At 38.2% G+C, this 22,625-nt stretch overlaps 5 protein-coding genes across 7 annotated transcripts; 2 read left to right on the forward strand and 3 right to left on the reverse strand.

Moving 5' to 3' along the window:
- The first annotated feature begins 750 nt into the window (after positions 1-750).
- LOC101219369 lies at positions 751-5,384 on the forward strand. The gene is made up of 6 exons (XM_004152659.3): positions 751-954; positions 1,686-3,351; positions 3,431-3,506; positions 4,001-4,341; positions 4,803-4,901; positions 4,990-5,384. Exons 2-6 carry the CDS (start codon positions 1,723-1,725, stop codon positions 5,164-5,166), a joined length of 2,322 nt encoding a protein of 773 aa, XP_004152707.2. The 5' UTR covers positions 751-954; positions 1,686-1,722; the 3' UTR covers positions 5,167-5,384.
- Positions 5,385-5,655: 271 nt separating this feature from the next.
- LOC105434755 (transcription repressor OFP8) lies at positions 5,656-6,468 on the reverse strand. Its single transcript, XM_011651888.1, has one exon. The coding sequence runs from the start codon at positions 6,466-6,468 to the stop codon at positions 5,656-5,658; it is 813 nt and encodes a 270-aa protein (XP_011650190.1).
- Positions 6,469-7,375: 907 nt separating this feature from the next.
- Positions 7,376-9,747, reverse strand: LOC101217000 (uncharacterized membrane protein At1g75140). Its single transcript, XM_011651315.2, has one exon. The coding sequence runs from the start codon at positions 9,458-9,460 to the stop codon at positions 7,577-7,579; it is 1,884 nt and encodes a 627-aa protein (XP_011649617.1). The 5' UTR covers positions 9,461-9,747; the 3' UTR covers positions 7,376-7,576.
- Positions 9,748-10,188: 441 nt separating this feature from the next.
- LOC101218892 lies at positions 10,189-11,873 on the forward strand. The gene is made up of 3 exons (XM_011651314.2): positions 10,189-10,677; positions 10,781-11,002; positions 11,522-11,873. The coding sequence occupies exons 1-3, from the start codon at positions 10,438-10,440 to the stop codon at positions 11,567-11,569; spliced, it is 510 nt and encodes a 169-aa protein (XP_011649616.1). The 5' UTR covers positions 10,189-10,437; the 3' UTR covers positions 11,570-11,873.
- A 981-nt stretch (positions 11,874-12,854) lies between these two features.
- On the reverse strand, positions 12,855-22,056 carry LOC101216765 (protein ESSENTIAL FOR POTEXVIRUS ACCUMULATION 1). 3 transcript variants are annotated; one of them, XM_031880811.1, is made up of 10 exons: positions 21,863-22,056; positions 20,506-20,594; positions 19,408-20,319; positions 19,198-19,327; positions 18,904-19,095; positions 17,439-18,236; positions 14,585-17,306; positions 14,151-14,326; positions 13,975-14,034; positions 12,855-13,494 (listed from the first exon to the last, which is right to left on the reverse strand). In XM_031880811.1, the coding sequence occupies exons 1-10, from the start codon at positions 21,930-21,932 to the stop codon at positions 13,109-13,111; spliced, it is 5,535 nt and encodes a 1,844-aa protein (XP_031736671.1). In that variant the 5' UTR covers positions 21,933-22,056; the 3' UTR covers positions 12,855-13,108. The 3 variants fall into 3 exon arrangements, with proteins under 3 accessions (XP_031736671.1, XP_011649614.1, XP_011649615.1); XM_011651312.2 differs by having other exon boundaries at positions 14,585-17,315; XM_011651313.2 differs by lacking the exon at positions 20,506-20,594 and having other exon boundaries at positions 14,585-17,315; positions 21,863-22,048.
- Between the last annotated feature and the right edge of the window lie 569 nt (positions 22,057-22,625).

Consider the following 22,625-nt stretch of genomic DNA (forward strand, 5'->3'; position numbering starts at 1 on the left):
GACACGTTGGTTGTCTTAATGTTCCATGACACTTGTGGCATCAATTTGTACTGCCACTTATTGTTTGTCACTGCAAGTGTCCAATTCACAGGACATGCCAAATGCCAACTAATTTTGAACTTTTGCTGTTCCATGACATTGTAGCTTAATAGCTATAATTCCACAGCCACAACTTAGCTTATAACTTATCTGTTGAAGCCTGTTAGACCAACATCACATTAATGTCTACACACATATATAAATTTAGTCCAGTTCGAGATACAACTTTCGATTTAAGAACGAGAAACATCTGTTAGTAACTAAAGAGTTAAGTTTATTTTAACTATTTAGTGTTAATGTTATAGATAGGCAGGTGCCGTATGAAACAAATATTATTTAAAACTATAATAATCACGCTATCTCTGGCAATAAATATTATTTAAAAGTTTCTAATTAGTTATACTAACATTATCAAAGAACTATCAATTTGCTACAATTTTTACTATTTGATTTTCATTCATTTTTTATTACTTGTTACCGTGTTTACTATATTTTTTATCAAATCAAAATAGTTTACGCAAAAATACCTAATATCGCCGACTTGTACTAGAAAAAAAAGTGAAGAAAAGGACGCATGGAGTCAATGAGTCAAAGGCGCACCTCTCTATTTTTCGGTCAACAAAATCAACGGTCAGATTTGGAGTAACGAATCTTTAGAGAATGGGCCAGATCTAGGGCACGATATAAAAGGGGATTTCGCTCCGCAGTTTCATTCACTCTCTCGATTTCCCGCCAGACGAATTGGCGCGAAACTCAACTCTCTCTCTAATCTTCTTCTTGGTAGAACTAGCCCTAGATCTCCCTTCCCGCCTTTTTCTACCACTGGAGTGACCTGCTTCTTTCCGCCCTTTGATCGCTCTACTTCTCCGTCGTTTCTCAACCTTGCCGCTGCCGATCCAGAGAATCTCATCACTGGTTAGTCCATCTCTGCTCTTGCTTATCTGCATATCTGGTACTGCTGTTCAATCGACGGAGATCGATTCGTTTACCAGATTTGCGTATATTTCCCTTTTTTTCATCTTTGACTGAATTAGCGCATTTATTTTATAAGCTTAATTTCGGATCCATGCTTTTGAATGAAACCCTGGGTGTTAGCTCTGTTCATTATTATCGTATCTAGATTCAGGCGTTTTGTTTGATCGGAATGTTTTTTCTAACGTCTATAGTTCTGTAATGTCCAGGGTTAAGTCGAGTAATGTTCATACCGATATCTTGATTTAGCAATTTTATGTTTGAAAGTTCGAAGTAAATTATGAATGTATTATGTGGAGGATTTACTTGCGATGTTTGATAGTTTTATGAACTGTCATCTTCCTTTAACGGTCTGCTTAGTGTTTTTCACGCACTTGTTAGTTTCGTGGTTACTGAATTTTCTTGCTGCACGAACGTGCCGATTCTTCTGTTCATCAATAATTTGAGTGATGAATCAGGAGGTCAAAAGGTTTTCAACTATATGAAACTTCATTGCAACAATGTTCTCAGTTTGTAGCAGTTTTATTGAAATTTTCTTGAATCTGAAGATCGAAAAGATTTTTGGGGGGTGAACTTACATTATTTTGTTTCTCAATTTTCCCTTCGTTGTTCGGAATCATGCTATCTCGTCAAACTTATTTTTACCATTACTTAATAAGTATTTTTCACCGCAGGGAAGTATTATCCTGATTTTATTAGAGGAATAATCCAATGGAGTTGCGAAGTTTCTGCCATTTGCATTCTATCAATGCCATTAAAGGCGGCGTAGTAAATAAAGTTTTGAACATCAACCGTGGAAAGCCTGCAGTCGTATTTAAGAAGCTTACTGACATATATGGATCTATAGATGACAAAGCCCAAGAACCACTCCCAACACGAGGGTCAAGAGTAGGTCTGGAAGTAAACACTCCTCATAGATCTGAGTTTAAGGTGGATTCCCAAGTCTTTTACGCGGAAAGAAAACTATGCAATGATGAGCCCAAGATTTCTGATTCTGACAGTAAAGGTGATAGTGACGGGCAAAAGAGTGATTTAGAAGTTGATAGCATGACTTTAAAACAGATGATGGAAGGTTGCAAGAAAAGAAAGCTGAGCCAGTCAAGATCGGTTGACTCAAGTAAGGAAAAGATGAAGACATGTGTCAAACGAGAACTTGATCATTCATTCATGTTAACCGAGGAGGATGATAGTGATCTTAATCTAGCGCTTAGCATCTGGAAATCCAAACTTTCAAAACGCAGAAAATTGAAAATCAAATGTGAAGAAAGCAGAATATCTACCAGTTCACAGTGCGACCAAACAATTGGAAGTTCCGACCCAACCAATAGTGATGAAGATCTGCTTCCTTCTGGTTCAAATCTACCCCTAGCAGTAGACGTTAAAGTTGAAACTCCTGAAATCGATGTGACAGAAATCCAGAACACAAACTACGCAATTAATGAGTGTTCTCTATTTTGTGATGAAAATATAAACTTTTGTCTCAATGGTCCTGTTGGACCTGGTGGTTTAAATTTAGATATAGGGTTGACAGCATCTGAGAAAGAAACTGAATATTGTGTTACAAACAGTGCATGTCATGAATATTTTGAAGGCTATGAACCCGGAACTTTTCAAATGGTAGGGGAATCCAGCACCAAGTGGATGAATGAAGATAAACTGTATCATTCAGATTTTTCTGCATCAGAGAGCATGAAGGGACAACATACCCCAAGTTTTATATCCAATTCTAGTATATTAGAAGCTATTCCCCTGACTAAGGAACAATGCTCTGGCACTTGCATTTCCCCAGATAATTCTATTACAAACGTGGCCATCTGTCAGAATAGCAGCAAAGATATATCAGAAGCAATTTCTCTGACCGAGGAACAGTGCTGTGACACTTATATTTCAGAAGGCAAACCTTTTACACACGAGGCCACATGCCTGAATGATGGTGAAGGCTCCACTCATTTGCATGCATTGACCAATCGGAATAGCTTGGAAGCTCCAGAGATGAGTCATGGAGCTGAAGTATGTTTAACTGAGAATAGTTATAAAGATGAGTTGGTAGTTGATGATGAAAGAAGTATTCCAACAGAATCTACCTGTGATAGTAACTTAAGCCCTGACCATGGAAAATGTATTTCAACAAATCCTATCAGTGATCGTAACTCAGGTTCTGATCAGCACTTGGTATCTGATGACGAATGTCCAGCTAAGGAGAGACAACCACAAATGTCTGATTGTTTCGATTCAGAAAGAAATACTTCACCAAACTCTCATCTCGATGGTTCTGTGGACAAATTTAATCAATTTGAAGAACCTAAACGCCATCCAACAAGGCTGTTATCAACAAGAACAGTAAGTTGCATCTAATTGATTTAATATTTGGTTTAAAACCATCCGGAGGTTGCTAATATTATTTTGTTTTCACTTTCAGACCATTTCCCCAACATCTCAGGAAAGATTGTCCAAGGCTATGAAGTCTATGCGATTACATGACAAAGAATACAAAAGTAAGTTCCTGAAGTTAAACGTTAGTTAGTAGGGAACGTGGCTTTGATATTATCCCATTTTGATCCTTCTTTTTTATAATAATTTATTATGATTATTTGTAATTATGATTAAAAAAAAGTTGTTTTTACTGCCTTAATATGCAAGTTATTTACCTCATAAATAGAATGTAAAAACATTTTCCTGACCAGAAAATGCCAAGGCTAGCAGTCCTTAGAAAGGGTAAAGTACGAACTACTTAAAAGCTTTGCAAGTCTAAACACTCTCCCTTTTGGAATACAACACTTGTTTTACCAAGCGAGCCTTGGCACTGATACGTGTATATAAATTGTGGATTCATTTGGTAGTTATTTTATTTTGACTTATTTTGTTTTATAAGCATATTTGAATCCTTAGAAATTCTAGGAATACAATTATGATAAGTTCTGATAGCTTGGTAATAGTTTCTTTACTTCCCATTTTTTATTTTCCTAATTGTTTTCTCATTCCATTTTAGCATATGGTGTCAAACCATACTTGAAGCAAACCAAGTACAGGGTTGGCGCAGCTGAAGAGTGTGACCAGACAAAACAAGTGCATTCTGATATATATCAAGAGAAAAATATAAGGAAATCAAAGAAGAGAAGTTTCCATTCATCGAGCACCACCAAAGTTCCTCAAGCTACGGTCCAAAATTGTTCAGAGAGTGCAATTGCATTCACACAAAGGCAAATGCAGGACATAGAATGTCTTGCTCTAAAACTTACCACTCAGTTAAAGTCAATGAAAGCAATTGTAGAAGACAGACTTCATGTTGAAGGCAACAAATCTACAAGTTTCAAGTTTAACGCTGATGAGGTAACTAAACATATATGGAAACATAACTTAACTGACAGCTTGATTACTGTTACCTTATTGCAGATGTCCCTCACATTTATTGTACTTGTCCCAGCTTGCTTTAGCTTTCCTAGAATGTTGAGAAACTGAATTTTCCATGTTCCCTTGCACTTTTCGTTAGCATATAGGAATTTGTTTTGTAAAGCTTTTAATCTTGACGATAGTCTTTTGGACGATAACTTAGTGAATGATAAATGTGCTTTGTTGGAATAAAAGGATTAATTGGGCTTGTGCTTATGTCAATTAGGACATTGTTCATTCCTATAAAAACTTATTACATATTGGTGTTTAGGTTTTGGTATATCAACAATTAGCACCTGAACTTCCATGAAACTTGTAATCAGTATAAATATTTGATAGTTAGACTTAAGGTAACCTATTATGCTGCTGTCCCCTCATGTACTATTTTGATTCTTTGGCAGGTGAGAACAGCCATTGCTGATGCCACAAAAGCGGAAACAAGTGCTAAAAAATGGATTTCAATCATGTCAAGGGATTGCAACCGCTTTTGTAAAATAATGGTTTGTTCCTCACTAAAATCTTGTAAAGAGAAACAGTTGAAAAACACTATAATATTTCTTTCCCTAAACGTTGAATAAATATTTGCAGAATACGGCAGAGCACAATTCAAATGTTTCGCCAGTTGCAACCCAGAAGGCGAAGAGGAAGGTTACTTTTGCTGATGAAGCTGGTGGAAAGCTTTGTGAAGTTAGGCTATTCGAGGACGATGTCAATGTTGCGTCTTTTGCCAAAATGAGTCCAGAAAATTGTGAAACAGCCCAGTAACTTTCGGAATTGTACCTACTTGTATACTAATTCATAACGTATACTGACTCATCGTTCTCTTTCGTTGTAAATTCCCATGTCTAGTTTAAAAGAGTTCAGCTGTAGGATTCTAATGAGGAAGTGATAATTCCTTATCCTTCCTTTTACCTCATATTGAAAGCCAAATCAAGAAATTTAAATTAATATATTGAAATGCATCAAATCTGTTATGTACTACATATGCCTTGCTTTTATAATTCCGTTCCTATTTTGGGTCTATTTTGTCTAAGGTTTAAGAGATGTCATGTGACATACATAAGCTCTTTGATCTTTGCTTCTCGTCATGTATAGATTCCGCTAATTTGTGCATCGATTTTTTCTCATTACTTGTTGCAATTCGCAAATCTAATTATGGAGAGCTGTCTCATTACTGTTAGAAATTATGTTATTCATAATAATCATTGAATATAAAATGGACTCTCTTATACATCGTTATATAAGAAGATTATGTCAGTCACGTTGAACAGCCTTGTTCAAGTGGGAATCATAGAACAGAAACTCCCAAACTTCAGAAAAAGCTCCGACGATTATTCGATGATACTCCGGCGAGTTCAATGTCAAATAACATTGCAAAAGCTCTTCCAACCCCTTTATTTCAAAAATCTCCTTCTCCAATATCATCTGTGCCATCGACCTCTTGAAATCTTCTTGTGGTTCCTTCGATCTCTTCACCTGCACAAAGCTCTTCCCCATTTTCCCTTCCAATTTCCTCAGGTACAACGCTCTTTTACTTCTCTTCACTGGTGATACATCGTCGGAGAAACTTATCGAAGAGTTCACCAACGCATCTGTTTCTTCGCTTTCCTTTTCCCCGTAGCCATTCGCCTTCAATGGCTTGCTTCTAAGCCCCGTTTTCTTTAACTTCTTCTTAATTTTTGATGCCTTTCTAGTTATCCAAGAAAATGGAGTAGAACGCTGATTCTCTTCGCTGCTAATTTCATGCTCTGTTTCGGCTCTGCTTTCTTTCCCTTGCAGTAGTCCGTTTTTTCGAGCGTATGATTTCAATTTGCAACTACTGCAGATTGATGTGGACTTTTCTTTGGAAGGGTCGGCAAAGAAATCCACCGGCGTTGATGGCGGTGGTGAAGGTGGATTAGGGTAACAGCTATAGCAGGATTCGGGGTTTGCCGGAATTTGCTTCCTGTAAGGGGAGTTTTCCGGCGAAGAGGTTTTGGGGAATGTTAAAGCATTTAGGTATTTGGGGCGGCAGAATCGGAAAAAGGAGATGAAGAGACGGACTTTAAGCTTGAAGCTTCTGGCCATGGAGAGAAGGGAGGATGATGGCCGGGGAATTGCTCCGTTCCTCTGTGTATAAATAATTGTGATAAGAGAGAGTAGCCGGCCGGCCGCGAAGTTGACCAAATCCCAAGTGAGGACGAGAGACTAATTGATGTTTAATTATGAGATTCTTTTGGTATAAGTGTAGTTGTCCGATAAATAATTGAATAATTTGTGAAAATTTCGTTTTGATAATTGAATTGTGATGTGGAGAGAAATGATACACTACATTTCAAATTGGTGGTTTCTATGATCTTTAATGTCAAAATTACCTAAACATAATAGCATGATCGACTCCTCTGTCTTCTCTTGGTTTTTTCATTTACACTCACTTGTTCCTCTCCCTCACTCACTCTCAATATACTCTCTTTTGCACTTTCTTACTCTTTCACTCCATTGCATTTAAGCAACATAAATGATACTTTAAAAACCATTTTGAAGTTTGAGATTGGATCCATTGTACAATAATCACCCATTGAAGATTCAAGCATCATGTCGAGTGCCGCAAGCTTATGAACTTTAAAACAATTGTCAACTAAGTATAAATCCCCGATCAAAATTAGCAGCTCATTTTTTCAATTTACACATTTTTGGAAAATAATTTGCATGAATTTTTAGCCATGTTTATCCTATATCGATTTTTCTTAGACTTCCAATTTGAATTTCAACCGAATAATATTCCTTGAGACAGAGGTGTTCCTTGATGCAATTTTGAAGAGCTTCCGAAACTGCTAAGATGAAAGCATCATTTTCTTTAAAATTAGTATGAATTATGATTTCTTTCTTGATTGATTGTTTGAAGATATTAGTTTGTTCGACTAATTAGTTGAGGGTTAAATTAAATTTAAATGTATTCTTTATTCAATGAAAGAAAAATTGCCACCCATTTCCATTTTTATCAATTGATGAGAATTACCTTCTTTGATGTACTAATTACTATCTTGAAAAATCACAAAAAAAAAGAGAGATATAGATATTGCATTATTTCACTATTTTTTTTCTTTTCCTTTTAGGACTAGAGATTCTGAGATCAAAAGTGACCAACAGAAAAATTTACTACCATTCACGAACTTGGAGCTCTTTAAACAAAAATTTAACATTCATCCACCACCTGACTGACCACTTGATTGTTTGCAAATAGAGGCTCCCGTCGTTTTGGAAATCCTGGAGGTTCTAAAGGTGAACCCCTAAATTTAAGCTCTGAAGCTGCCCTATAGTTTGGATCAATTGCAGATCTGGAGCTGCTATGGTTGTTTGTCGTAGCTGGTCTAAATGAAGTTGTTGCCCCAACTGGATATCGTGTGGGAGAACCATAACGCCGTGGTGGTCCTCTTAGACCACCACCACCTCTGATATCCATCATATCGGTACTTCTCGAAGGGGTGTCTGTGAAAGACGATCGGTTGTTGGATACCGTTCCCATTGGAGCTACACTAGTAGGTGAAGTAGCACTAAAAGGTTCATCGGGTCCCCATGAAGTGAAGGCCTCCTTCTTCTTGGAAAAGAAATGCCAAGCTCCAAAGAGGAAGAGTGTGAAAAACAGAACAGGGCTTGTCCAAACAGTTGAATTGAACTCCCCTCTAAAAATTGGCAGATTAGAGTGATACATTCCTACGTATCCTTCTCCGAGTCCAAGAACCACAAGCTTTTCACGATCACTAGATATTAAGGGCATAAAATTTGACTCTAAATCCAAATTTTGGTAATTAAGGAAAGATGATTTGATCTCATCTAGAGCAGCAGAAAATAGAAGCCTTGGTGCACCAACTCGAACATAATGCTGAGACGACACATTGAAAACATGAACCTTCTCATTGCTGCTCACAAGCAAATAACCCTTAATTGTTTGAAACATAAGGGGTTTATTAAGCTCAAGCTTCCGTTTAGATCTGACCCTGCATTTAAAGTTCATTATATCTCCCAACAACAAAACATGGATTAAATCACCATCTGATGTGAAACCATAGGCTTTAGATCGCTCTGTGGCATCAAACACGTAGCTGAGAGCAAGGGAATGATTCAATCCCTCACATTCTGACTCCCTAAGTTTCATGCTTCTCAAATCCAATGAGCCAGCACCACTTTCTGTCAAGAACAAAAGCCTCTGCTTCAAGAATGCTATCGGCCTACTTGTTGGCATGACGGAACCATAAACCGTACCATCTTCTTTGAAAACCTTGATCTTTCCCCTGAAATCCGAAGACAGAATGTACCTAGTCCTCCCAACATAATGCAATTCCAATAGAGAAATCTGTGACTCGTCCTCTCGACTGTCAGTGGCCACAAATTCTACAACATGTTCCATGAAAATCAAATTCAAATCCTCCCCATTGGATCCCTCCCAAATCCGATGCATCAAGATCCCCCCATTCTTGTGCCCAGTAACCAAAATAGTCTCGTTCTTATAAATTGACATATAGGACAACATTGCGGTAACGGGCGATCCAGGCACCGTAGGGAGCTCAATCGCAACATCTCCATTTATCACAAACACATAAATTCTCCCTCTCTCATCTCCAACTGCAACATACTTACTATGCCCCTCAAAATCCCTAAGAGGCAAGACATTGATACAAGTAGCATCAGACTCCAGTTTCACTGCAGACAAAAAGTGAAACCTCTCAGACCAAAATAAACTATATTTGGTTACTGAAACAGCTCTCATCCTACCCTCAGCTTGAATGCTATTATCCAAACCGTCATCTCCACCATCAGTATTCAATTTCTCCCTATTCACCACCGCGGGTATATCAGATAACATCAACTCCAATTTAGAAACTACATCGCTAAGGTTTCTAACTAACTCTTCAAGATTTTTCAGTAAATCATACTGTCTAATTTCAAAAGGTACTTCAGTTTCAGATTGGTTTTGCTCAAAGGAGCTGGAACTATATACAAAAACCCTAGAACAATGGGGAAAAACAAAAACGAATAGACAATAGATGAAAAAGAACTTTCCTTTCCGCGGATTCGCCATTCAAGAAGCTGGGGAGGAGCTCTTCAATGGGTTTCCATTCAAAGTGAAGTTAAATAGAAGATTTCTGATTGCGTTTGGATTTGGGAAGGGAACAAGAGAGTTTCGTCCAAAACTCACCTGGGTTCTTGTTATTTTTCAGCTTTTTTGAGGAATCCGTGAGAAGTTATACAAGATTAAGAAAAAGGAAAGAGTATTGGAGGATGAGAATGTAGGGAATTTGAAAAGGGTGGGTCGTGATCTCTGGCGAAACAGTGTCAAAATGTTGCTGTCAAGTTGTTTGTTTCAAGAAAGGAGTTTTACTTTGGTCAAACTTTAATCTCTTATTTTGTTAAATTAATTTCTTACATCTAACTATAACTATAGTAATTAAGATATATATAGAATCCTCTCATTTCATATCTAACAATCAAATTAAAATATTTTTTTTGCATGGGGAGGAATGTGTGTGTATAATATGCACACAAAAGAGTAAAATGTCAATGGGTTTAGGCTTTTTGTTACTTCTTGTGCCAAACTCTATATGAATGTATATTAATGTTAGAAATATGATGAAAGTATAAAAGAACATAACAATCCTCAATGGTTAATACCAATAACTTCTTTATCAATTTCTAATTAATTAGTGATCTTTTAACCCACAAAACTAAACTTGGTGTAAATAGAAAAAAGTAGACACTAAATAATAGTGAGCTAATGGTTAATTTTTTGAAACCCACATGGTTAAGTCTAAGGAACAATAAGTTGAAGAAGACAATGTTATTATACTTTCAACTAAGTGGGTCCCACTTCCCCCTTGCGTCGGCAAAATATTGCAGAAGAAGCTCTGTCCATGGCGTTGGCCCCATTCATCACACACTCACCATTCATAAATTCCCATTATAAACTTCAAACCCATTCCCATTTTTACATAAATCCCCCCCTCCCCCACCTACGACAAAAATCCTCCATTCATTTCTCTCTCAGTTTCTCCCCCAAATATGAAATCCGAGCTTTCACCCACTATGGCCGCCCTCAAGAAGGACACCTCATCAGACTCTGCCTTCTCCTTCTTCCTCTCAAAAAAAGCTCGCTACAAGTTCTGGGCCTTAGCCGTCATTCTCCTCCTCGCCTTCTGGTCCATGTTCACCGGCTCTGTTTCTCTTAAATGGTCCGCCGGAACCTTTGCCAGATTCTATGACGGTCCTCTCAAGCCGATCTTCGACGATCTCGACATTCTGGTGAACCTTTTTAGCCATTTCCATGGTGGGTTCTTGTTTTTTGTTTACTGTTACCTGTTTTAGGGTTTTTTTTTCTTTCTTTCTTTTTTTGGGTGAAATTTAGGAAGTTGAAGAGCGGGAGAGGGATGTTCGGCACATGTGGAATTTGTACACACACGGCGGCGGTGGGCGGTTGCCGCGATTCTGGTCCGATGCATTTGAAGCAGCGTATGAGGATTTGATCGGCGATGTTCCCGGCGCTCGAGATGCTGCACTTTTGGAGATCGCTAGAATGTCTTTGCAATCTGTTCATGTTGATTTTGACCCAATTCCGATGAAATCAAAGGTTAGTAAGTTAGTCATCGTAGCTGTGACTCAAATTTCTTGCTCATCGATGTTTCGTTTCATATTATAATTGTTGAGATTTATTCTTCTTCTTTAGGATAATGGGATTGAGAATAAGATCTACGCGGTTTTCTCTCCCATCACTTTTTTTTAAGAAGAATTATTGTCTTTTTCGTTCTATTATTTGCATAATTTTATAGTGGAAAATACTCTTTAATCCCTAACTTTTGGTTGCTTCCCTTTTTTCGTTTCTGTCTATTAAATAATTTAAGGATTATCATTTATTACTTTTCATCGTTTTCACCATTAAATTTAGAACTTTACTTTAATGTTATTTTCAAATCCATTTTCTATCGTGATAATAAAGTTAGGGGTTATAGACTCAGAATATTTTGAAAGAAATCAACTGCGATTTAAAAATAAAAAATTTGAAAAATACATGTACTAAAATGAATGAAAGGAAATGAAAGGAAAAAAATTGTATTTAACGGTCACGTTGGTTGTGATATGCAATATGCAGGGTGAGAGCAAATTGAAGAGCAGCTCAAAGCAAAAGCAAATGGTTTAGCAGGCGTAGCAACCCAAGAAGTTTAAAGCAAATGCAATGTGCTAAGCCCCAAGGGCTTGTGTTTTTTTGAGGGAATCTTTCAACTTTGTTTAGTTTAATTTCTACACTACATTGAGAACAATGGAATGTACAAAATTGACCACCAATCGAAAAGTAAAGTTTCAAAAATAGGTTCGTATGAAAGTCTTGAAGAAAAAAACCATTTAGTACTGTTAAACTCGAGATTAGAAATCAGAGAATTGAGTGTCCACTCACATGATTTATTATCAAAATAATGATAGTCTTTTCGTATTCTTCTGTCTCATGTGCATTCAAAGTTGCAACTACTTTTTTTGGCCACATGTAAACATTTAATTTTTTGCATTCATAATTCTGAATTTATCCGAACCAGTATTTGTCCTGTTCTTCAACTTTCAGATCTTGTATTGCTTATGACCAAATCTCATGAAGATAGTCAACATTAAGATTAAGAAATGAACAATATTTGTGCCTAATAAAACCAATAGTGATATAGTGAAGTAGACCCCAAAGTTTGGACTTTTCAAGTTCACATTCACACTCCTTTTATTATTTTGTTATATATCGATCCTCAAATCCACCTATAAATTTGTTTGATCTATTTGACTAAAATCATGTGTATTATACTGAAAATAAGATGTACAACCTAGGAGCTAGGAGTTAGGAGTTAAGGAAACCTCGATAATAAGATGAAAATAATTTTGAAACAGTTAGAGCCACACTTCGAAACACAATTATAATCCCTTTTGAATGATTAGGAACATCTTAGAAGTGTTCCAAATATGACAAACGTGATATTCTAGAATTACTCCCAAACAATTCAAATCTGCGACAGGCTCTGGATGCCCTTTTCCTACACTAAGAAAGGCTCTTTACGAAACTTAGAAAACTCACATGTGACCTTTTTCTTTAATAACAGGTAGAATTAGGCAGTCCCCTACACAACAAACAACATCAACTACGGCCTTTTTGCTAACAGCCCCATGGGACACCATTTCTAACTCTACTGTTATTGACCCAATTAACAGAACACTACAAACGGGCATCTAATGATGCCAGTCAATAAAATGAAGCAGCACCAGCCAAGCTCACAAATTAAACAATAAACTAAAACGTTGAAGAATTGAACCTGCATGCTGAAACATCAAGAGCTCAACATCATCATTTTTGCAGTTGTTGATAGCTCGTGGGGCCAGTAAGGCATGAGAAAACTATACTGCGAAATGCCGATGAATTCCCATCTCCAGAAAGAAGACCAAAAACAAAAGGAAGTGAAACACAAGAATAAATTACCTCGGTTAGGTTAAATCCAGCTCAAAAATGTTTGTAACAGACCCAATAACAACAAACCTAGGAAGACAGGACAGTTAATTGTCAAAATCGTCCAGCAGACAGACAAAAATAGTCACTGCTGCTGCATCTCTGTGATGTTCTTTTGGGGTGTTTGAGGTACAAAAAAATCCATTTACAAAAAAGTTGGATGTCACGTATTTACATTTGGCTCCAAAGCCGCTCTCTTTCCTAATCTTCAACAGTCTGAATCTCGCCCATCATGATTCGGTTACTAACTACATTGAAACCCAAAACTGATGGATTAACCTTCTTCCCTTTCTTTCCTTTCTTCTTTCCTCCACTCTTTGCAGACCCATCCCGGCCAACAGGGACATCAGGGTCCAGATCACCACCAGCATTGCCTGAATTTACTTCTCGAGAAGCAACAGCCGATACCTTCCTGTCGTTGCGACTTTGAAATGCAATTTCAAGAACATCTGCTGGGAGCAAATCCTTGTAATTTAGGAATTGATCGATGAAGTCGTGGTCAGGATCATATGATCCAAGGTTCTCTATTAAATAAAGCTCTGCCTCAGATCTCGACTGCTTCAAGCAGAATTCCAAGAAACTTGTGTCTATAACAGGCAAAAAGATCGCACTCCATTAATAAAAGATAGTAATAGGACAGTTTTTAATAACCCCAAAATATTTATGTATAAAATTTAAAGAGGCCAATCTAAATTATTTTCTTGTTTAAACATAAATTGGAGACAAATAATTTCAGAAAAAATAGACATCGGACCAATGAAGACATATTAAACTAAATATATTTAAATATTTCCAGATTTTAACACGATCAAGTATTTATATGCTCAAAAGGTGCAATTTTAATCATTCACTTATATATAATAAGAAGAATGACAGTTCAACCGAAGTTATCTAACACTTCAGAGTAAGAAAATTGCATATATGTCAAATATCGAAAACATTGTGCAAACTATAACCATCCACACAACATAGGACATTTACATTTTTTCAAAGCTACGAAACAATCAAGCATTCACATTGGACTTGCATCCACGAGCAAAATGTCTCTTCAACCAAGAAAAAGATACCTTTTATCCCAATGAGCCTTTCACATTCACTCTCACACCAATCTCGGAAGCCCATAGCTTCTACAAGGTGAGGAAAAACTTAATTAGTACATGAGCCAAAGAGGCTTTTGGCAAGAAAAAGTAAATAGGAAAATATCCAAACCCTTCCAAGGAAATAAGGACCCTAAAAAGCTAACCTGAATGCTTGGTAACTGGATCTTGTTTGCCTTTCTGAGATGACTGTGCCGGCGAGGATGAAAGATAGTCAGCTTTGCCACCAGATGATTTTTGGCGACTTAACACCCCAGTTGAAGCTGCTTTTGCAGGAGCATTCCTATTTCCCCAGTTGTTGCTCACGAGACGAACATCAACCCTGAAAACAAAAACATGGATTTGTTCCCCTTGATTACCAAGATTATATTGCAGCAATGGCAGTTACAAAAGACAAAAATCCACAGTGCTACCAAATATACACAAATTATAACCGACCCAGAAGAGGTGGGAAACAAAAGGGGAGTTCAAACTGCATGGACTACAATATTAAAAGGAAAAGTAGCAATAATATGCCATTGACCCATTAGTAGCATGGACGCTGATAAAGTAAAGGTGGGTTAATCAAGAAAAACCGTACTGCTGATTTTCTTTCTTTGACTCAATGGGGCCCCAAAATAAGTCATCGTCTCCTCCATGATTTGACTGAGTAGGAACATTCTGAAGGGGGGATGATGCAGCCTTTGATGGAGAAGAAGCAGAGAGAGCCCAGGAAGGAGTACTAGTGCTGCTGCTGCGACCAACCTGACTAGGTTGTCCCTTTTGGGGAGTGGGGATTTGATGAGAATGCTGAGCAGCAGAGGTTTTTCTTCCCTGCTCCTTCTGGATATCCCTCAAAGAAGTGGGTTTGGGGACCTTCCCAGAGTCACTGGAGGACCATGCTGGAGATGGGGCCACGTTAGCAACTTCTCCCTTCCAGAGGACAAAGTCACCAAAAGAAGGCCCAGAAGGAATGGCTGGCATTGCTTCCTTCTCCTGCTGGGTTTGGCGGGAGATTTTCCCTTTCTCATTAGGACTTGAACCAACAGGCACATCGCCAGAAGGGACTGGAGCGGAGGGCTTGGAACCAACACCCTTAGCCTTGGCAGACTTCTTGCGGCTCTTTTTGGTGTCTTTTGCCTCAATAAAATTGTCATCCATGGGTTCTGCCTGTGTGGCCAAAACACGAGGAGAAGAAGCAATCTGTACAGAGTCAGAAACACGAACATCACTTGCACCAGACTTTTCCATATTGTCTTCTGCCAGTAGATCATGCAATTGGCTCCTTCTAATCTTTGAAATCAATAAATTTTCATGTTTCTCACTTGATTCTGAAATCACAGAATCTTTATGAATTTCTTTGGAAGCTTTAGGGTCTGAACTGCTCACAATCCCAGCCCAAGGAGTTGATAAACTCATAGAGGTGATAGAAGTGGAAATCTCTGATACAGCCGTTTCTGTATGTGCCCTTTTCTGCTCTTCCTCCTGAATTTCCAATAACGACTTTGGCTTGAAACTCGAAGCAACTTTCCAAGCTCTTTGGGCAGATTGAGTCTGTGAGTTAAGGACAGAATCGGACCCAACTAGTCTGGCATCATCCTTTACTTGAACAGTATCACCATCGCTCCAGGTATTCATAGCAGAGGCAGAGCTTTGAATTGGCTGATGGTCTACAACGGAAATTTTGCCATCATCCCCATCTCTGATTTTCCGAGGAGAGGAAGCCAGATCACTTGATTTTCCCATGATATTATCTGCCTTCAATTTCAAATCATTTTCTGATTTCCCACTTTTTGATTGCTTTGACTGCTGAATAGCAGAATTCTTAGAGTCCTTGGCCTGGTCTGAGGAAAGTGACTTAGAAGATTTTTGCTTCTTGGTTTTTTTATCAGAAGGCTTTTTAGGTTCCTGTACTTCAATATTTTTCAGTTCTGTCTCCAAGGTGGTATCATCTTTGCATCCACCCCTTTCAAGTTTTTGCACAGGCATACTAGCTTCTTGAACCTTCAGAACAGGTACACTATCGGGAATGGAAACTTCAATATCATGAACTTCTGCTGGTTGTAGAGCAACTGATATATCAGCAGTCTTGAGAGGAAGAGGTTCTACCATGACATCAGATGCAAGAGATGTGGCAGTTGCATCCAACCTTGGTACATCCTCTCCTATCTGCTCCAAAGCTTGAATAGTGTGGCTATCAGATGACTTCTGTACATGACTCACATCCTCGCTTGGTTTGCTAGTCAGCCCAGGAAAAAGTGAGACCTCACCAACTATAGATCCAGGTAACATATCTTTTGAACGAGTATCAGTAAGCTGCTCTGGGAGACCAGGAGTCCAACCCTTCTGCTGAACATTTCCAAACATTTGATGTGGAAGAGCAAGGGAAGGATCTTCAGAATTAACGTTGTAACTGGCTCCCTGGGTGACTTGCAAAGCCATATTTCCAAAGGGAATCGCACGATCCGTTACGACATTTAAGGGCTTCTGTGAACCAATTTGAAATTTCTCTCGTGGTTGCTGAACTTGAGATGGATCAGCAGATGCATTTCCAATAGGTATAGGAGCACCTTGTAACTGTCCAAAAGATGGATCGATAAGATGCTGACGTGACTGATGCTCTGATAGAACCTGCGAGAGCAACTGTTGTTGCTGTAATAACTGTTGTTGCTCTTCTTGTTTCTGCTGCTGCTTAAGTAATAAAAGTTTGTCTAACAATGACATTTGCTGTGCAGAGAAAGGCACTTGAGAATGCAACTGTAACAAATGCTGCTGTTGCAATTTACTTATCAGTTGTGGATCTTGAGATAAGCTGGACGGAAGAAACTTATCTGGAGTTAAGGTAGGATTATCAGTAGCTTGGGCAAGTAAATTTGTCAAGGACGGCTGTGGTTGCAATCTCTGTTGTTGGAAACCAAAAGGTGCCTGCGAAGGTAAGTTAAGATCATGGTGCAAGTCAAGTTTACTTTGGAGAGGGTCGGGAGCATGAGAAAATTTTGACCACCCTGCAACCTCATTAATGCCAGGAGGTGCTTTGTCAGATAAGCCTTGTAGAATGGCTGACATGTCTGGACTTTGAGAATGAGAAGTTTGACGAGAATGGTCTATGATTGAAGACAAGAGTTTGGCCTGCTGAATTGGATCATCTAGGCCTATATCCGGCTTAGATACCTTGGATGTAGCATCTATTCCAGGCCAAAATGCATAAGGGTTGGACAAAGACCTTTGCCGTTCAAGTTCCATTCTTTTGGCCAACAGGAAAAGGTTATTTCCATTGTCTATTCCCAAGGAAGACAGACTATTAGGATTATTTCCAAAATATCCTGGCACACCTACACAATAAGCATCGGTATCAATTTAGATATAACTGTAATAGTATAACAAGAATTTTAACAATGCAAAAAAACTTTAAAGGAAAAAGAGAACAATTTTCCAATTCACAAATAAAAACAAACCTTCAGAAAAGGCACTCTTCTCGAGAGGTGAAGAACCTATATTTCCAGACATAAGTGACTCCAAAAATCTGTTTTCAGCTTCCACCGTTGAGCCATGTTTATGCCTTGTCTCATTCCTCAAAGTATCTATTTCATTCAACCCAGTATGAAGCTTCCCCAAGCTACCAAAACTAGGGTTACCTAATGAATCTGCAAATTCATTCTGCTTCGGTCCACTAAATCCTGGTGGTGGCTTGGCTTTAGATCGTAAATGAGGCATAACATCACCAAGTGCTGAAAATGGCAAGTCACTTGGTGCATTTGTCGGACGGACAGGTAAATCCAAGCCAAAATACCCACCCTCAAACCATTGAATAATGTCAGCCCCACCAAATGGGCCCTGAATTGCCCCAGAAGGATCAATATAATGAAGTTGCAAATCCTCTGCAGCAGGTTGAACTGTTTTCCGCGATAGTTGTTCCTTGTCTAAAATCCCTGAAAGCTGCCTTCTAAGGATAGATTCCTCCGCGGTCTGCCATTTAGAATTATCCTTCGCATAAGATGGATTAGTTGCGTTACTTCCCCATCCATCATTAAGATTCTTTGAAGACTGCACCCAACCCTTGTCGGGAGTTCCTGAGCTAATGATATTATTAGGATTGTCTCTCCAATCAGGTAAGGATGTATTCAGGGGTTGCTCAAGTGATGAGGCATCCCACGTGCTGCTAGGATGAATATTGGTACCCCCCTTAACACTCGATTCCCTATTGCCGGGCACCTCATCTGTTTTTCTCAGAGCATTGTCATCTTCTCTGAAAGCTGCATACATACAGCCGCAGTAGACATCTTCAGAGATAAAAGAGCAAACAGTCCATGCAAAAAATTGAATTTGAAAAACAAGGATAACAATCCATGACTGAAACAAATGTATCAGGAAAAACCTACAAATTTGAAGAAAAAAAACAAAGGCAAGACAGAGCATTTAAAAGTTAAATGTCACAAATTTTCCAGCCATTTCTTATATTTTATCTTCTTTTTCTTTTCTCTTCTTTTCTTAAGATCTATCCTACTGTGGATCTAAAACAATATGATAAATTAGAACTTCAACTCTAAAATCACCGAAAAGCTTTAATTGACGGGTGAAGGTAAATTTAATATTATTTTATCTAACACTTATACACTTGTAAGCTTGAAACATGTAGAAGGCCCAACAAGTGGAAATCAATATTAATTGGAGGTGCATATATTGTAGGAGTTCGAACCCAACAACTTCAGACCCTCTTCTAATACCGTCTTAAATAACCAGTTGACCCAAACGCTTAATTTGACGGATTAAGGTAAATTTAATATTATATGATCTAACATTAACTAAGAGAATTAAAAGAATACTAAAAGCATTTCTGCCCACATCAATCAAAAAATAGGTAGCAAATAGCAAGAGTAAACTTCTGAACTTTATTTACCCTCCAGTTAAGGTGTAACTTACCTTCAGATTTGAATGTGCCACTAGTATGTCCCATCTGCTCCTGAATGGCTTCATTTTTTGACTGTGGCCTGTGATAAGGCACCTGCCTCTCAGTAGAGACCTCTGAATAGTTTGTGTGACCAAGTTTAGTGGTGCTGTCATCTTTATCATCGTTGTAGTCGTCAAACCCATGGGGTAAATCTTCTCTACTGCCTGCTCACAAAACAGGGTCCAAAGTAGTGAATTCCCCTCTAATCTTTTTTTATTCATACACCAAGCACCAAAATCAAACAACTAAAGGAAAGCATTTCAAACCTAGGGAAGGTGAAACACCAAGTTTTGTTCGCCTTGCTTGCATAAATTCTGATGAGTTTCGCCCATCCTTTGACACCTGAGGTGCACCACTACTAACAATTTCCCCTTTATCAATCCCCTTCAGAAAAGTCTAAAACAGAAAAAGGAAAACATAGTCATTTAAACAACTAAAATGCAAACATAACATGACAGTAGATAATGGTATTTTACCATTTCTTCCGTAGTGGGAGCACAAAGAGCAAGAGGCTCCAAAGGTTCATCCAGTGTAAGAGTAGGCACAGGCACAAATACATCTTTTAAAGTTTGCTGTGATGTCAAATTGGTAGTCCTGAAAACATCAAGCAACTTTGTCCTGCTATATTTGTAGTAGTAAGGCTCTCTTCCAGATTTCTCGGAAGAAGCTCCAAGATAATTGGGAGATGAATATATACTATTGGTAGGATTTACACCAGAACTGATGATTCCACGACCTAAAGAGAAGGTAGGAGGCGTGTTGTCTGCACGTCCACGATGGGAAAATGCAGGGACTTGTTTGCTTGGAGTTTGGGTTTGATGATGAGGCAGCTCTCCCTTACCTCGACCCTGAGCGGAACTAGACCTCCATGGGCGATAATGATCTCCATCTCTGTCATTTTTCCCGTAATTGGACACATGAGAGAAATTTTTGTCAAGATGCAAATCACCATCTCTTCCAGAGTCCACTCGCTTCTCACGAAAGCCTTCAGTTTCCTTATCATCAGGGCCCCATCGTGTATTCCATTTGCTCTCACGCCGTTGATCATAATGAACATTATCCCGATTATTTGAATCAGACCAGCGTTCTGATGGGCCTCGACGAGATTCCCTAAAGACTCTTGTGGATGAGTCTTCATTCCAACGATCCATCTTGCGACTGTCACCCATTTCTTTCTCACCATCCCTCCAACGATCTTTACGCATTGAAGAATTATTTTCTCTTTCTTCATCATGCCAACGGTCACGCCTACCAGTTTCGGAATCAGTCAGGGATGGCCTAAACACTTCTTTCTTCTTTTGTGTGTCATTCATATCCTCATAATTCTCAGATCCCTTCATCATGTCCATGCGATTCCCATAAGCAGGTTGATGACTGAAATGGTTTTCCTACATTTAATATAAAATTTTAATAAGAACAAGAAATATTGTTGGGAATTATAGAGAACGACCCTACAGTTAAAATATTACAGCTGTTTCAATATAAAACTGAAAACTCAAATGTCCCCTGTAGTCAAGTATCACAAACATAAGGTGGCATAGATAAATCATAAGGTCTGAGTTCAGATAACACACCCCAGTTCCAATTCCATGCTTACTCTCCCCTGGCTTAGGCAGAAGCCACTGTGGTGAAAGAGGAATTGGATTTTCAGATCCCTGAACATCTGCATAAAAATATTAGAGATGAGAAACCCTGCAACATTACGTCCGTGATTACTAAACAGAAATAGTCATGACATTTAATTTTGAAAGACTGTAAAAGACTTGAACTTTAAACTAGTCCAATGACCATGTAACGTGGCTTCCAGGAAATAGAAATAGTTGTAGAAACAAAACCCATTCGTCAAAATCATTTCTCACAATCTTAAAAACAAATTTTAACGAGTAAAACGGGCCAGCCAATGGTCTAACAGTAGCATAATGTATCAAACGTTGGAGTTCAGGTAGGTTAGTACTCACCATTCTGATAAACTCCAGCTGTGAAACAATAATTGAAAATCATTCAAATAGAGTCATATGCAACACTACTCAAATATATAAATTCCAAAACTAAGTTCACCACGTAAAAAGAAAGAAAAAACACATCAAAGTGCAAGACAGAAGTATTTAATGGCTGCAAAATGTCATTTGAAAACCTTGGTTTAGACTAATAGTAATCCCAAAATGACGTTAGTAGGCTTCAATATGCCATCATCACAGATGTTTCAGTTTTAAAATTCTACAAAACATCCATAAAAATCGAAGAACGCCAATATTCACATTCAGTCGAGCGTTTGACTGCTGCAATTCAAGTGGTAAGGATAGCAAGAAGAGACAAAAAATTCAGATCCTTCAGAAAACGCGCACCATCAGGATTGGATAATTGTAAAATAAATTAAGGTTCTCATCTGAATACCAAGTGACTGATATTAACTCACAATTTGCGCTCATCGTGTATTGTCAAGTAGCTTTAGAAAGGCAGTACCTTTCAACTTCAAAACAAATAAATTTAACTCAAGCAATGCTCGGAGACTTAACCTCAAAAAGAAGAAGAAGAAAAAATATACAGAGAGAGAAAGATGAAATGACCAGGGCACACATTAGCCAAACCTCGAAATTAAAATGGCCGATGGCATTCAAACTCGTTCGTTCATTTTCCAGCAAAACAAAAAGAAACCCCACGAGCCAAATTAAGAATGCAACCCAATAATTCGAGACCCATTATCGAAATACCCCAAAAACCCTAACTCCAAGAGCGATAAACATCAGCGCAGTCAGACGATGTCACACCCACACAGCAAGATTAAACCAAGAACATCCAGGCGTAGAAAAACCCTCAGCTAGGTTAAAACTAAACAGTACAAAACCCCAAGAATAACGATCAAAAAGGGGATGAAAAGAAAAAGAGTGTAGGAACTTAAAGTGAGTAGAAAAAAAGATAAAGAATAAATACCATTGGCAGCATGGAGAGGACTGGAAACAGAGAGATTGGGACGAGAACCAAAGTCGAAGCGGCCGGCCATGGATGATCTGGTAGAGTTGCAGAGAGAGATAAAGAGAGAGAGAGAGCGGGATAGATAGAACAACGAAAACCCTTTTCTTTCTTTAGCTTCGGTTGATGATTGCGCTTAGAACGATGTCGAGAGATGGGGTTACGGTGAGAATATATAAAACGAGATACAATAGATAAACAGAGAAGTTTCAAAACGGCGTTAGGTTTAAGTAAAAACGACACGTCGTCCCACGACTGATTTAATCCTTCTTCTTATGATCGTGTCCCTCTTCCTCTCCCTCTCCCTCTCATCCTTTTTTGCTCTTTCACTTCGTGTGGGAGCGTGACTTCCACGCGTTTATGTATCAATACCAATGGGTGTGAGTTTACGAGTTTATGAGTTCAATCGTAACGGACACGTAAGAACCACCGTATATTAAATGTTAACAAAATGATTCAATTCGTGATCTTTTCTTTTAATATTTTACCTAAATTTTGTTGATTTTCACATGCTTCTTTCACTTACCATAATGTATCATTCGGTCAACTTAAGACGGTTAAATATTAGGAGTTTGTTTAAATTTGCAATATACCATCTTTAAATTTTGTTTTATGAAATTTGTCTTACTACCATCATTTATTCTATGTATTGTTGTAACGTACATAATAGCGTAACATGCATGCATTAGTCTAAGAAAGTGTGAGTTTGTGAGTTCAAATAAAA

This window comes from Cucumis sativus, chromosome 2 (assembly GCF_000004075.3).
Source record: "Cucumis sativus cultivar 9930 chromosome 2, Cucumber_9930_V3, whole genome shotgun sequence".
Classification (NCBI taxonomy): domain Eukaryota; kingdom Viridiplantae; phylum Streptophyta; class Magnoliopsida; order Cucurbitales; family Cucurbitaceae; genus Cucumis; species Cucumis sativus.